Here is a 16,109-nt window from a genome sequence, read left to right as displayed (position 1 = left end):
CTAGCTGTCTCCACCCATTGCTAGCTGTCTCCACACATTGCTAGCTGTCTCCACCCATTGCTAGCTGTCTCCACCCATTGCTAGCTGTCTCCACACATTGCTAGCTGTCTCCACCCATTGCTAGCTGTCTCCACACATTGCTAGCTGTCTCCACACATTTTAGCTGTCTCCACCCATTGCTAGCTGTCTCCACCCATTGCTAGCTGTCTCCACCCATTGCTAGCTGTCTCCACCCATTGCTAGCTGTCTCCACCCATTGCTAGCTGTCTCCACACATTGCTAGCTGTCTCCACCCATTGCTAGCTGTCTCCACACATTGCTAGCTGTCTCCACACATTTTAGCTGTCTCCACCCATTGCTAGCTGTCTCCACACATTTTAGCTGTCTCCACCCATTGCTAGCTGTCTCCACCCATTGCTAGCTGTCTCCACCCATTGCTAGCTGTCTCCACACATTGCTAGCTGTCTCCACCCATTGCTAGCTGTCTCCACACATTGCTAGCTGTCTCCACACATTTTAGCTGTCTCCACCCATTGCTAGCTGTCTCCACCCATTGCTAGCTGTCTCCACCCATTGCTAGCTGTCTCCACCCATTGCTAGCTGTCTCCACACATTGCTAGCTGTCTCCACACATTTTAGCTGTCTCCACCCATTGCTAGTTGTCTCCACCCATTGCTAGCTGTCTCCACCCATTGCTAGCTGTCTCCACACATTGCTAGCTGTCTCCACACATTGCTAGCTGTCTCCACACATTTTAGCTGTCTCCACCCATTGCTAGCTGTCTCCACACATTGCTAGCTGTCCCCACACATTTTAGCTGTCCCCACACATTTTAGCTGTCCCCACACATTGCTAGCTGTCCCCACACATTTTAGCTGTCCCCACACATTGCTAGCTGTCCCCACACATTTTAGCTGTCCCCACACATTTTAGCTGTCCCCACACATTGCTAGCTGTCCCCACACATTGCTAGCTCTCTCCACTCACTGCTAGCTGTCTCCACTCACTGCTAGCTGTCTCCACATATTTTAGCTGTCCCTACACATTTTAGCTGTCCCCACACATTTTAGCTGTCCCTACACATTTTAGCTGTCTCCACACCTTGCTGTCTGCTACCTTAAATATTCAAAACTTTTCTGTCTCCTTAGAGGCTTAGACCAATAGATTTCAAGTAAATCATTTCATGTCCGAATTGGACATGAAATGATTTAGGTACACTTTTGTATTTTTGATCAGCCAGCACTGATAGTGTTAATATAAACATCAATGTTGAAATGAGAATAACCGCCCTAATGATGTCTCGTTTTTGTCCACAGTGCCATAGCGGACTCCTTGTTTACTTCGTGAGTATACTTTCTGTTCTCCCTAATACCTTCTATACACAGACACTAACCATACACGCACAACACCATACAAATTACACCATACACACTATACCATACAAATATAGCTACACCATACACACAACACTGTTGACATAAGGACAAGCGGTGACATTAGGATGACGAGTGGTGACATTAGGATGACGAGTGGTGACTTTAGGAGGACAAATGGTGACATTAGGAGGACAAATGGTTGAGTGGTGACATTAGGATGACGAGTGGTGACATAAACAGGAACAGTCGGCGCCTAATGACACTAGTTTTCTTCATTAACGGCTCTCAAGATGGACATATTTAAAGTTTGGGGTACACTTCTCCCAATTCACATTCTATTATCGCTGGCTCTATCAACCCAATAATCTTTGTCTGGGTCTTTGTTTGACTGTTGTTTACATTACAATCAGCTGTTAACAACAAAAGGTGGGAAAATGTCCTCCCCCCACCGCCCCACATGTTTGCTGCAGTCACAATAGGCTAACCAACAGCTCAATGGACGGGTGTACCAGGTGCATGCACTGATCGGCTCAACACTTGCTAGTTACACACTGTCTTTTTAGTAGCACCTGTAGCTTGTTTTACAGTTAACACACAAAAAATGTTTCACTCAAAATTTGATTTAAAAACAAGAAATAAATATGCAACCTCTACCCCTTCAACTGTTTACATACCTCTACCCTTGGACAATATTAAAAGTATATATTTTGTAATATAAATTACATTTCATTTGGGAGGGGATGCCTGGAAGATACTCTGCATCTCTCCCCCTCCACTGACCTTTTTCTCCCCCTCTGACCTACCCCTCCCCACCACTGACCTAACTCTCCCCCTGTGACCTCCCCCCTCTGACCTACCCCTCCCCACCACTGACCTTTCTCTCCCCCTCCCCACCACTGACCTAACTCTCCCCCTGTGACCTCCCCCCTCTGACCTACCTCTCCCCACCTACCACTGACCTAGCTTTACCCCCTCAGCACTTACTTTCTCCCCCCCCCCCCCCTTCAACTGAATGAACTGGTGTATAGCTATGGTGACTTGCCACACCAACACCCACATTAAGGTGCTAGTCTTATTCACCATGGTGTCAAGTAGAAGGCTGTCACATTACATACCCTGGCAGATTCTTTAAACTTTGAATAGTTTTCATAGGGACAAATCAATACATCTGAACGGAAAGGCGTGGCATTTGGATGAGGGAATCATTTTGATAAGAGAGGTGTTTATTGTGAACGTCATCTATAATCTTCACTAATCAATGTCTGCTAATGGCGGGCTGAAGATATTGATGGCTTTCTGATGGTTCTCTAATAACCCAACAGTACTTCCACGTGGCGCTTCGATCTGCTAGTCATGTGATCATTGACTCATGCCACACCCATACTGGAGAGGATTGTGGGTAGAGCTATGTATGATGTCAACAGAACCACACCCATCTTTATATAGCAGGTTATAATTTAGTGTCTGGTGACAAATGCTCATCACTTTCATGTTGGACAAGTGTCACAGTGACCAAGGTCACAGCTGTCTAATGTCACCTTGTACAACTGACGCAGGAAAATAAACACAGTTATGCCTACTGCTGTTACATGCAACATTAGCCACATGAAACCCTAGTCACACAACCCTAGTCACACAATCCTAGTCACACAACCCTAGTCACACAACCCTAGTCACACATAACCCTAGTCACACAACCCTAGTCACACAATCCTAGTCACACAACCCTAGTCACACAACCCTAGTCACACAACCCTAGTCACACATAACCCTAGTCACACAACCCTAGTCACACATAACCCTAGTCACACACAACCCTAGTCACACAATCCTAGTCACACAATCCTAGTCACACAACCCTAGTCACACATAACCCTAGTCACACAACCCTAGTCACACATAACCCTAGTCACACAACCCTAGTCACACAATCCTAGTCACACAATCCTAGTCACACAACCCTAGTCACACATAACCCTAGTCACACACAACCCTAGTCACACAACCCTAGTCACACAATCCTAGTCACACAACCCTAGTCACACAACCCTAGTCACACAACATTAGTCACACATAACCCTAGTCACACAACCCTAGTCACACATAACCCTAGTCACACAACCCTAGTCACACAATCCTAGTCACACAATCCTAGTCACACAACCCTAGTCACACAACCCTAGTCACACATAACCCTAGTCACACAACCCTAGTCACACAACCCTAGTCACACAACCCTAGTCACACAACCCTAGTCACACATAACCCTAGTCACACATAACCCTAGTCACACACAACCCTAGTCACACACAACCCTAGTCACACACAACCCTAGTCACACACAACCCTAGTCACACACAACCCTAGTCACACACAACCCTAGTCACACACAACCCTAGTCACACAACCCTAGTCACACATAACCCTGGTCACACATAACCCTAGTCACACACAACCCTAGTCACACACAACCCTAGTCACACAACCCTAGTCACACAACCCTAGTCACACATAACCCTAGTCACACAACCCTAGTCACACATAACCCTAGTCACACAACCCTAGTCACACAACCCTAGTCACACACAATCCTAGTCACACACAACCCTAGTCACACAACCGTAGTCACACAACCCTAGTCACACATCACTAGTCACACACAACCCTAGTCACACACAACCCTAGTCACACAACCCTAGTCACACATAACCCTAGTCACACAACCCTAGTCACACAACCCTAGTCACACATAACCCTAGTCACACAACCCTAGTCACACAACCCTAGTCACACACAATCCTAGTCACACACAACCCTAGTCACACAACCGTAGTCACACAACCCTAGTCACACATCACTAGTCACACACAACCCTAGTCACACACAACCCTAGTCACACAACCCTAGTCACACAACCCTAGTCACACACAACCCTAGTCACACAACCCTAGTCACACATAACCCTAGTCACACACAACCCTAGTCACACACAACCCTAGTCACACACAACCCTAGTCACACACAACCCTAGTCACACAACCCTAGTCACACATAACCCTGGTCACACATAACCCTAGTCACACACAACCCTAGTCACACACAACCCTAGTCACACAACCCTAGTCACACAACCCTAGTCACACATAACCCTAGTCACACAACCCTAGTCACACATAACCCTAGTCACACAACCCTAGTCACACAACCCTAGTCACACACAATCCTAGTCACACACAACCCTAGTCACACAACCGTAGTCACACAACCCTAGTCACACATCACTAGTCACACACAACCCTAGTCACACACAACCCTAGTCACACAACCCTAGTCACACATAACCCTAGTCACACAACCCTAGTCACACAACCCTAGTCACACACATTAGTCACACACAACCCTAGTCACACAACCCTAGTCACACACAACCCTAGTCACACAACCCTAGTCACACATCACTAGTCACACACAACCCTAGTCACACAACCCTAGTCACACACAACATTTGTCACACACAACCCTAGTCACACATAACCCTAGTCACACAACCCTAGTCACACAACCCTAGTCACACATAACCCTAGTCACACAACCCTAGTCACACACAACATTAGTCACACACAACCCTAGTCACACACAACATTAGTCACACACAACCCTAGTCACACACAACCCTAGTCACACACAACCCTAGTCACACACAACATTAGTCACACAACCCTAGTCACACAACCCTAGTCACACACAACCCTAGTCACACAACCCTAGTCACACATAACCCTAGTCACACAACCCTAGTCACACATAACCCTAGTCACACAACCCTAGTCACACACAACCCTAGTCACACAACCCTAGTCACACACAACCCTAGTCACACACAACCCTAGTCACACACAACCCTAGTCACACAACACTAGTCACACACAACCCTAGTCACACACAACCCTAGTCACACAACCCTAGTCACACACAACCCTAGTCACACAACCCTAGTCACACAACCCTAGTCACACACAATCCTAGTCACACACAACATTAGTCACAAACAACCCTACTCACACAACCCTAGTCACACACAACCCTAGTCACACAACCCTAGTCACACACAACCCTAGTCACACAACCCTAGTCACACACAACCCTAGTCACACACAACATTAGTCACACAACCCTAGTCACACAACCCTAGTCACACACAACATTAGTCACACAACCCTAGTCACACAACCCTAGTCACACAACCCTAGTCACACAACCCTAGTCACACAACCCTAGTCACACAACCCTAGTCACACAACCCTAGTCACACACAACATTAGTCACACAACCCTAGTCACACACAACCCTAGTCACACACAACCCTAGTCACACAACCCTAGTCACACAACCCTAGTAACATAACCCTAGTCACACAACCTTAGTCACACAACCCTAGTCACACAACCCTAGTCACACAACCCTAGTCACACACAACCCTAGTCACACAACCCTAGTCATACATAACCCTAGTCACACACAACCCTAGTCACACAACCCTAGTCACACACAACATTAGTCACACAACCCTAGTCATACATGACCCTAGTCACACACAACCCTAGTCACACAACCCTAGTCACACATAACCCTAGTCACACACAACCCTAGTCACACATAACCCTAGTCACACATAACCCTAGTCACACAAAACCCTAGTCACACAACCCTAGTCACACACAACATTAGTCACATAGTTACTTACACACAATCCCAGTCACACATAACCCTAGTCACATAGTTACTTACACACAATCCTAGTAAGTCACTAAAAAAACAATGGTAATATTATTACTTAACAAAACAATAGAATTCAGTCACATATAGAATTCAGTTACATATTACATATTATGACACTTTTTTTTTGTCATAATATGTAATGCATTTGGCAACTTTTATATAGCAACATTGTATGCAAAATATGTATTTTAAATTGTGTTAACTTGATGAAATAAGCCATACTCTATACTTATCTTTTTACAGCCGTATGAAAGTAACAATACATAATGTATCATCGGATGAGACATGTGGTGTTCACCAGACATTGCTTGGGATTAGAGAAGGCAAGGAGGGATGGTTCCACCTCTACTGTCCTGGGGGCATTGCATGTGATGATGAAGGCCAGCTCTGGGGGGTCATGGTAGGTCTCACACATCTCTACTGGGGGTATGGTAGGTCTCACACTTTACTGGGGGGTATGGTAGGTCTCACACATCTTTAGGGGGGGGGGGGGTATGGTAGGTCTCACACCTTTAGGGGGGTATGGTAGGTCTCACACTTATCTCTACTGGGGGGTATGGTAGGTCTCACACTTATCTCTACTGGGGGTATGGTAGGTCTCACACCTTTAGGGGTGTATGGTAGGTCTCACACTTATCTCTACTGGGGGTATGGTAGGTCTCACACCTTTAGGGGTGTATGGTAGGTCTCACACTTATCTCTACTGGGGGGTATTGTGGGTCTCACACCTTTAGGGGTGTATGGTAGGTCTCACACTTATCTCTACTGGGGGGTATTGTGGGTCTCACACCTTTAGGGGTGGTATGGTAGGTCTCACACTTATCTCTACTTGGGGGTATGGAAGGTCTCACACTTATCTCTACTTGGGGCGAGGTTATGGCAAGTCTCATGTCTACTGGGGTTGTGGGTTATGAATTTGCAATTAAACACTTTGATTTGAACTTTGCAATTAAACACTTTGATTTGAACTTTGCAATTAAACACTTTGATTTGAACTTTGCAGTTAAACACTTTGATTTGAACTTTGCAGTTAAACACTTTGATTTGAACTTTGCAGTTAAACACTTTGATTTGAACTTTGCAGTTAAACACTTTGATGAAATGTTGCTGCAAGAGGAAAAAGTTTCTGATGAGCATCTCTAAAATGATTGGCCCCATCATGCTGCTGGCACTCAGGGATAACTTTGCTGCCATTGAGGTAAGATTGGCCCCATCATAATGCTGGCACTCAGGGATAACTTTGCTGCCATTGAGGTAAGATTGGCCCCATCATAATGCTGGCACTCAGGGATAACTTTGCTGCCATTGAGGTAAGATTGGCCCCATCATAATGCTGGCACTCAGGGATAACTTTGCTGCCATTGAGGTAAGATTGGCCCCATCATAATGCTGGCACTCAGGGATAACTTTGCTGCTATTGAGGTAAGATTGGCCCCATCATAATGCTGGCACTCAGGGATAACTTTGCTGCTATTGAGGTAAGATTGGCCCCATCATAATGCTGGCACTCAGGGATAACTTTGCTGCTATTGAGGTAAGATTGGCCCCATCATAATGCTGGCACTCAGGGATAACTTTGCTGCTATTGAGGTAAGATTGGCCCCATCATAATGCTGGCACTCAGGGATAACTTTGCTGCTATTGAGGTAAGATTGGCCCCATCTTAATGCTGGCACTCAGGGATAACTTTGCTGCTATTGAGGGGTAATTGGCAGGGGGTATTTGCTTGGGGGGGGGGAGGAGAACTGTCTGGAGTAATTGACAGAGGGGGGGGGGAGAGATCAGATAATGTCCTAGACCCATACTGCTGGCACTCCGCGATAACTTTGCTGCTGCCATTGAGGTAAGATGTAATGTGTGCGAGGTTAGCTTGACCTTGGTGATGGTGTATGCTTGTGTTGACCTGACCTAGTCTACATCACCACAAGTGAAATGTTGAAACAGCTGACCTCCAAAAGCCCCCAGTGTGAAGAAAGTGCTGTCCATCCCCAGGTCCTGTGTGCCATGCTGGAGCTGGAGGTGGTGGAGGGCCATGACATGAAGATGCAGATGATAACAACGCTGCAGTCCACCTGTGAGGGCAAGCGCATGTATGCACAGCTCTGTGAGAGGCAGATTGCCATCAAGGAAATGGTTTGTAGTTTTTTTTTCTTTGGTTTACTTCTTTAGCTGGTAATCTTGTGATTTTTTAATGTCCTACTTTGGATTTGCAGTTTTCTTTGGGTTTGTAGTTAGCCTTTGGAAAAGTAGTATTTAAATTTGTAATTTGTTGCTAGGTTAGTATTTACATTTATGAGAAATCTTGATATTTCTAGCAACAGAAAGGTGGCCCCAAGAAACTTACCTTACCAAGTAAGTCAACAGACTATGATCTGACCCGGATGTTAAGCTCTGGATCTTTTGGTAACCTTGAGTGCCTAAGTCTGGCCTTCACCCAAGTGACCAGCGCATGTGCCAACGACTTGATCAAACTGCCATCTCTTCGATATCTCAACCTTTGGTCAACTCAGGTAAATCTTGTGTTTGATGCTCAACTTAGGTCTGACTTTAACTTAGGTTTACAGTGGTCTAATTGATCCTTGACCCAAGTGTCAGACAGTATAGAAATTAAAAACATTGATCATTGGATGAAAGCAAGACTGTTGGATATGTTGCCAGCAAGACTGTTGGATATGTTGCCAGCAAGACTGTTGGATATGTTGCCAGCAAGACTGTTGGATATGTTGCCAGCAAGACTGTTGGATATGTTGCCAGCAAGACTGTTGGATATGTTGCCAGCAAGACTGTTGGCTATGTTGCCAGCAAGACTGTTGGATATGTTGCCAGCAAGACTGTTGAATATGTTGCCAGCAAGACTGTTGGATATGTTGCCAGCAAGACTGTTGGATATGTTGCCAGCAAGACTGTTGGATATGTTGCCAGCAAGACTGTTGGATATGTTGCCAGCAAGACTGTTGGATATGTTGCCAGCAAGACTGTTGGATATGTTGCCAGCAAGACTGTTGGATATGTTGCCAGCAAGACTGTTGAATATGTTGCCAGCAAGACTGTTGGATATGTTGCCAGCAATACTGTTGGATATGTCACCAACCAGAAACATTGTCTTTATTGCTTTTAGTGTATCAAAACTTAATATAACCATGCAATGGGTCAGCATAGTCAGTCGGGTAAAGCACATGGTTGCTCAACTGAAATGTCCTTACTAACAGAGAAAACTCCTAAATAAATCAACTGCTCCCTTTTTTTTGTTCTTGGTTGGACAAAGGCTATGAAAGTGAATTCAGAAAGAAAAGTAGGCCACAGGGCCCATAACTTATTGAAATGTAATACTTTATTGTGTTGGAACAAATCCCGTCCAACACAAGTTAAGCTGCTACAGTCAAAATCTTGTTTTGGCAACACCAGGAGTTCAACTGTTAAACTTTTTATGATTGCTTGTGTAAATGTGTTTCAACTTTTTACAGTTGCTTGTGTAATATGTTTCAACTTTTTACAGTTGCTTGTGTAAATGTGTTTCAACTTTTTACAGTTGCTTGTGTAATATGTTTCAACTTTTTACAGTTGCTTGTGTAAATATGTTTCAACTTTTTACAGTTGCTTGTGTAAATATGTTTCAACTTTTTACAGTTGCTTGTGTAAATATGTTTCAACTTTTTACAGTTGCTTGTGTAAATATGTCCAATCAGTGAAGCCATTTTCCCGTGTACTTGCCTAACTAGAAAAAAACCCATTCTCCCCAGTTTGGTGACCATGGGCTGCAGATAATATCTGAACATCTTCACAAGCTCCAGGTCTTGAACCTTTGTGAGACTCCTGTCACTGACAAAGGGCTGGCTTGTCTAGCATGTAGGTCCATCTTATCACATTGGTTTTTCTCTACTCTAGTTCTAGAAGTATACCCATTTTATGAATTGGATATCTTTTAAAACCACTCATCACACTATTTATTTACAGCAATGAAGAGCCTTCGTAAACTAAACCTCAACAGCACTAATCTGTCAGCTCTTACATTTGAAGGCTTGAAGGTACGAAGACAATGGTCACTTGAATCACAACTTGCCATCTTTTTTTTTTAAACCTTATGGCTGTAACCTTTCTTCTAAACCTTATGGCTATAACCTTTCTTATAAACCTTATGGCTATAACCTTTCTTATAAACCTTATGGCTGTAGCCTCTCTTCTAAACCTTATGGCTGTAACCTTTCTTCTAAACCTTATGTCTGTAACCTTTTTTCTAAACCTAATAGTAGCTGTAACCTTTCTACTAAACCTATTATTATATTATTGTAATGATAGGAAAAGGGAGGGGTGTAAAAATCCTTTTTAAATGTTGGCATATGAATAGTGTGTTCTATATACCTCTAGAGCACTGCCATTTTAATTTTTATATACAACCTAAGAGTTTTATGTTTGTTTTAAAATGCTCCTCGATGTTAAATTCAACATGTGGACATCCACATGGACCCTAATTCCCCTTCTCCATCCACACATGACCAAAAATGTTGAAATTGTTTTTAGACACCCCCCCCCCTCAATGTGGACATGTCATCAATGGATGACCTTTTATGGCTGTCTTTTATCTCACCCTCCCTCAACCAATAGTATCATTTGTTTTTATTTGCCTATAGTGTTCTCTTTGTATTGACCTCTCAACTCTCACTCAACCAATAGTATCATTTGTTTTTATTTGCCTATAGTGTTCTCTTTGTATTGACCTCTCAACTCTCACTCAACCAATAGTATCATTTGTTTTTATTTGCCTATAGTGTTCTCTTTGTATTGACCTCTCAACTCTCACTCAACCAATAGTATCATTTGTTTTTATTTGCCTATAGTGTTCTCTTTGTATTGACCTCTCAACTCTCACTCAACCAATAGTATCATTTGTTTTTATTTGCCTATAGTGTTCTCTTTGTATTGACCTCTCAACTCTCACTCAACCAATAGTATCATTTGTTTTTATTTGCCTATAGTGTTCTCTTTGTATTGACCTCTCAACTCTCACTCAACCAATAGTATCATTTGTTTTTATTTGCCTATAGTGTTCACTTTGTATTGACCTCTCAACTCTCACTCAACCAATAGTATCATTTGTTTTTATTTGCCTATAGTGTTCTCTTTGTATTGACCTCTCAACTCTCACTCAACCAACAGTATCATTTGTTTTTATTTGCCTATAGTGTTCTCTTTGTATTGACCTCTCAACTCTCACTCAACCAATAGTATCATTTGTTTTTATTTGCCTATAGTGTTCACTTTGTATTGACCTCTCAACTCTCACTCAACCAATAGTATCATTTGTTTTTATTTGCCTATAGTGTTCTCTTTGTATTGACCTCTCAACTCTCACTCAACCAATAGTATCATTTGTTTTTATTTGCCTATAGTGTTCACTTTGTATTGACCTCTCAACTCTCACTCAACCAATAGTATCATTTGTTTTTATTTGCCTATAGTGTTCTCTTTGTATTGACCTCTCAACTCTCACTCAACCAATAGTATCATTTGTTTTTATTTGCCTATAGTGTTCTCTTTGTATTGACCTCTCAACTCTCTAATGGTATCTTCCAGGAGAAGCTTCCAGCCTTGCAGGAGTGTGATGTCCGTTACACGGACGCCTGGTGACTGTGAGCGCGAGGAGTGGACGTGGTCACACCACTAAGATTTGTTTGGTAGACAAATCTTGAGAGAGAAATCTCAGTCTCACTGCCTTAAGCGCACCCCTTACTACTGGCACTCTACTGGAAACTTCAAGAACAAAATTGTATCAGACTCTTTTCTCAATACTTCTTCTGTCTTACACTAATGAAGCACTGATATTTTTTTACTACTAGCTTTGTTTTTTCTGGGTATTTTATTGTGTTACTTGTATTATGAGCTCCCATCTTAAGACTGGACTGCACTTGTGTCCTTGTTGCCTGCCCACTGTTGGTGAGTGTGTGTTCATGTGAAAACAACCATGGCTCCATTGGGTGTTGTTTGACCACAGTTCATGGGATTAACAGCCAATATGAAACTATTCTCAAGGTACTATATTGAATAAGTTTGTTGAAAAAAATAATTGTTTATCACAGTTCATGGGATTAACAGCCAATATGAAACTATTCTCAAGGTACTATATTGAATAAGTTTGTTGAAAAAATAATTGTTTATCACAGGCTCTTTGAGTCCTGACATGTTACAAAAATGCAATAATTTTGTTTATAAAATGAAGTGTAAACATTACTATTTTCTAAACATTTCCACCTTGTTCTAATTATACAACTATTTGCCCCAAGAATTTTTCCAACAGCATATTCATAGAACCAGACCTTCAGCTAAATTTTAAATTTTCACAGTTCAATCTGTGATGATTTTATTATCCTAAGAATATTCTGCTATAATTAGATATGCTTAATAATCCCTTGACTTTTGTAGAATACTGCTTTGATTCTGTCAAAATTTAGGTTCAGATTTATTTGAGGAACCTGTAGCCTCTGTTTTGGGCAAGCTTCATCAATGCTTTAATCTCATTTTTTAGTTATTTGACATGGTAAATGCTGTTGTTTCACCAAATATGAACACCCCATGTAGCTTGAACGAAGTGTCTGATTATGATCAGTTTTGTTCAAGAGATTACAAGTTCAGATGTTTATATAATAATAATAATGTGTTCTTCCTAGCTGTTATTTTGTTCCCATGTAACCTTGGCTATTGAGAGTTGCATGAGTTGTGGCTATAGGGCACTGGTTAGCCAGAGCGCTGGAGGCCTTACAGTCATCCCCTCACTACCATGTTTGGTTTATACTCTTGTCAAGCAATTTTTTTGTACATACAAGTGGGAGTTTGTCATTTGTTTTTGGTTGAATCATTTAGCGCAAGCATTAATTTAATTTGTTGGTGTGGGTCACACCCAATGTTTTTGTGCATTCCCTTTGGTGTTCATTGTCTACAAAAATTGCTAAAGCAGTCAATCAAAACACTAGTTAGCAAAAGTTAAAATGTTACAATTGAGCTCTTCAGCTTGCTGCTGGAGATTGTGCTTGAGAGCTCCAACAAGTTCTCTGGTGGGACGCCAGCTTTTTAAGCCTTATGTTGTTGGAAACTACTTCTCTTGGGACTTTTTCACTTGGAAGTATGGACCAAGGCCAGGCAGAAACCACACAGCACTACATCTTGACTGGCCAATGGAAGGTCTAATGCTATACATTTCTTTTTGAGTTGGCAAGATCCCTCACCCAATGAGCTTCTTCATGTATGCTATAGATGTCATTACCATGTATAACTTGTGCTGTATTATAACTTTTGGATGATGTCTTCTATTTTTATTCTATGTAATAACTAATGTACCGTAACTGTGTTATACCATGTGTAAGTTTTCTACTCTGTTGTATTCAACAACTGCTAGGGTAGCTTTCAAATCATCTTTGCATTTAGAACAAATGGATCGTGTCAAGTATAACCTCATGACTTGCAACTAAAACATCCACACTCACTTTCTGTCATCCAGATGTTTTCTTTAATCAAATCTAATTCTTTAATGTCATCAGAATTTGAGTTAGAATTGTTGGTGCTATGCCAAAACTTGTAAAGAACCAGTGACATTCCCTGTCACCATTATCAGACTGTTATTGATGAAATGGCCTGTTTTCTATGACATATGTAGAGGCTTGTACTAGTGCTTGCCATTCTGTCAGTAAAACGCTCTCTTGAGTTGATTCAGTACTAAATATACATGTGATCAAGAGTGCCTTCCCTTCAGTTGAGTTTCAAGATTTTTTTAGCATTCAAACATCTTAGATTAGTTTGTATTATGAATGCCCTATTATACTTAAGCTATCTGCTATATAAACTCTACAATGATTCCATCGATAAATCTAGTCCTTACTTCTATACTGACAGTGCATATCATTCCATTCTTGCGATTTTTTTTCTTTCCACAAAGTGTCAACACTCTTTCATCAATGTTATACTATGATCATCAGTTGTAATCTATTTGTTCCATGTGTCTAGTCTGACTTTTTGTACAATCATCAAATTTATGTGCATGATGTTCACATTTGATACATTTCTTCTAATTAATTCATTAGCTAATTTTGTTCTATCATGTTCATTTAATGTTGTTTTTTTTTTTTTGCTTTTCTCTTATGTGGTATATTCCTTTGAGTTATCTCTTTAGTTGAAACCAGTGAGGCAAGCTTTGACATTGTACAGCATTGAGCATGTTTCAATGACTGTCTTCTTGCATTTTTCACATTTAACTCAATAGGGTTACTAGGGAGATATGTTCAATGTTTCTTGTAACAATATGCAATCTTTTCTCATATCAGCTTTCAGAACAAATATTATTTAATGCTTTTTCTAGATGTGGCTTTAGTAAATCATGATTAAAACAGTGGAATGCATACATTCATAAGGTAGCTGCAGTATTGGTATCAATCAAATGTATGCTTTCTTCAGTTAAAATACTCTATTGCTTTTTGTTTCACAATCATATTTGACTTACTTTCAATTACTTGTCGCACACACACACACACACCAAACCCTCTCAGTGGCTGTCATTTGTATTTAATCAAGATTTACATATGTAGTGTTTTTACAAGTGCACAATATTTTCACAAGGTTATCACCCATGGATTACTTAGGAAGAGAAAGTCATTTCATAAGGGTATTGTACTTTTGGTTATTGTTAAATTAGGTTCTAGTCTCTAAATTTGATATTTTTTATTTCTAGTTAAAATTTCAGGATTGTTAGTTTTTCGCATCAGTTTAATTTGCTAGTTATCAGCCATTTGTGTTGGTCATATTACTGTTAAAATCATATCATTAGCTAGCATACAAGAAAGTTAGAAATAAAATGAGTCCAAAGCTGAAATTCTAGAACTATGATGCAGCACCATTTTTTTGTTATCTAGTATGTGTGGCAACAAACCTGATCAACACAAACTGTTTTGCAGCAGCACCACTACTACGGCATTTAATGCTGTGATAACTCACAGATACAACTTTTTGGCATCTCTTACCTTTGACCTAGTAGAAATCTTCATTTTCTATGTTGCACTTGTATTTTAAAAGTTGAAACATTACACAATGTTCTACCAGAAGTTAAGAGTTTTTAGCAGCTTCTAAAAAATTTTAACTAGAACCATCTGTTGAAACATTAGGTTACCAAAAATGTATAGGTTTATTTTAGATGGTATAAAAAATAGCTTGCTCAGAGTATGATCCCTAGGATTTCTGGCACAATGTTCACGATCTGTAGCTGTGCATGCCTTGTATGTTTCCTAGCCAGAGATTTTCTACTATTGACATTGTTGAGTTTTAAAATTTGACGAAAAAAATTATTTTTTAAGAAATGCTTTATCGCTGGCGAAAAGCTGCAGGAATTTATCTGCAATATAAGTCTTGTAAACTTTTGTTTCATGCAATTGTACGGTGCTGTGAACTAAGTATAAAAATGGGAAGCTTGTGGGAGGGAAAATTTCTTAGTGTCTGTGTTCCAAGCACATAGACAAACTTTTCTTTCTGATAAATATTTACAATTTTTGGATGTCTACACCTCTATTTTCTATACTACTGTAATCAACTAGTGGAAAAAGTAGTCTGTGTATTTATCTATCTATAAAACTGAACTTACAGGGGGAAAAATATTTCAAACTTCATGCAAAAAAAAAATTCATTTTAAAAAGGCAGCCACATTTTGTTAGTGGTTGACTCAAATTTTTACTGAACCGAAAAAGGCTGTGATGTCATTTATTTACTTTATTTAATGAGTTGCAAAAACTTTATGTCCAACTTTTAAAAACTATTACTGAAGTTTTTTCTCCAAATTCCTGGCCATATATTATTATGTTTGCAGTCAAATAAATGGGTTTTGATGTTGTAAACACACACACCTTGAGTTTGTATTTTATTTTGAATGTAAGATGTATGATTGTAAGGACTTAATATTAACATGAAAACAAGAATTAATTT

At 40.8% G+C, this 16,109-nt stretch overlaps 1 protein-coding gene across 1 annotated transcript in view; it reads left to right on the top strand.

The window, feature by feature from the left end:
* LOC131930567 (C-Maf-inducing protein) overlaps positions 1 to 16,025 on the top strand; it is a 53,882-nt gene extending 37,857 nt beyond the window's left edge. Inside the window, exons 11-18 of the mRNA XM_059287106.1 lie at positions 1,317 to 1,343; positions 6,399 to 6,555; positions 7,240 to 7,353; positions 8,148 to 8,288; positions 8,471 to 8,665; positions 9,896 to 10,001; positions 10,110 to 10,180; positions 11,727 to 16,025. Coding sequence (XP_059143089.1) covers positions 1,317 to 1,343; positions 6,399 to 6,555; positions 7,240 to 7,353; positions 8,148 to 8,288; positions 8,471 to 8,665; positions 9,896 to 10,001; positions 10,110 to 10,180; positions 11,727 to 11,780 — 865 coding nt within the window. The 3' untranslated portion in view covers positions 11,781 to 16,025. The remainder of the gene's footprint in view (positions 1 to 1,316; positions 1,344 to 6,398; positions 6,556 to 7,239; positions 7,354 to 8,147; positions 8,289 to 8,470; positions 8,666 to 9,895; positions 10,002 to 10,109; positions 10,181 to 11,726) is intronic.
* The last annotated feature ends 84 nt before the right edge of the window (positions 16,026 to 16,109 follow it).

The sequence above is a fragment of the Physella acuta genome, unplaced genomic scaffold (genome assembly GCF_028476545.2).
Source record: "Physella acuta isolate Inbredline_101_S28 unplaced genomic scaffold, ASM2847654v3 ptg001803l, whole genome shotgun sequence".
Taxonomy (NCBI): Eukaryota; Metazoa; Mollusca; class Gastropoda; family Physidae; genus Physella; species Physella acuta.
Note: the sequence above shows the minus strand (reverse complement) of the source record. Positions and strands in the feature narration are given on the sequence as shown.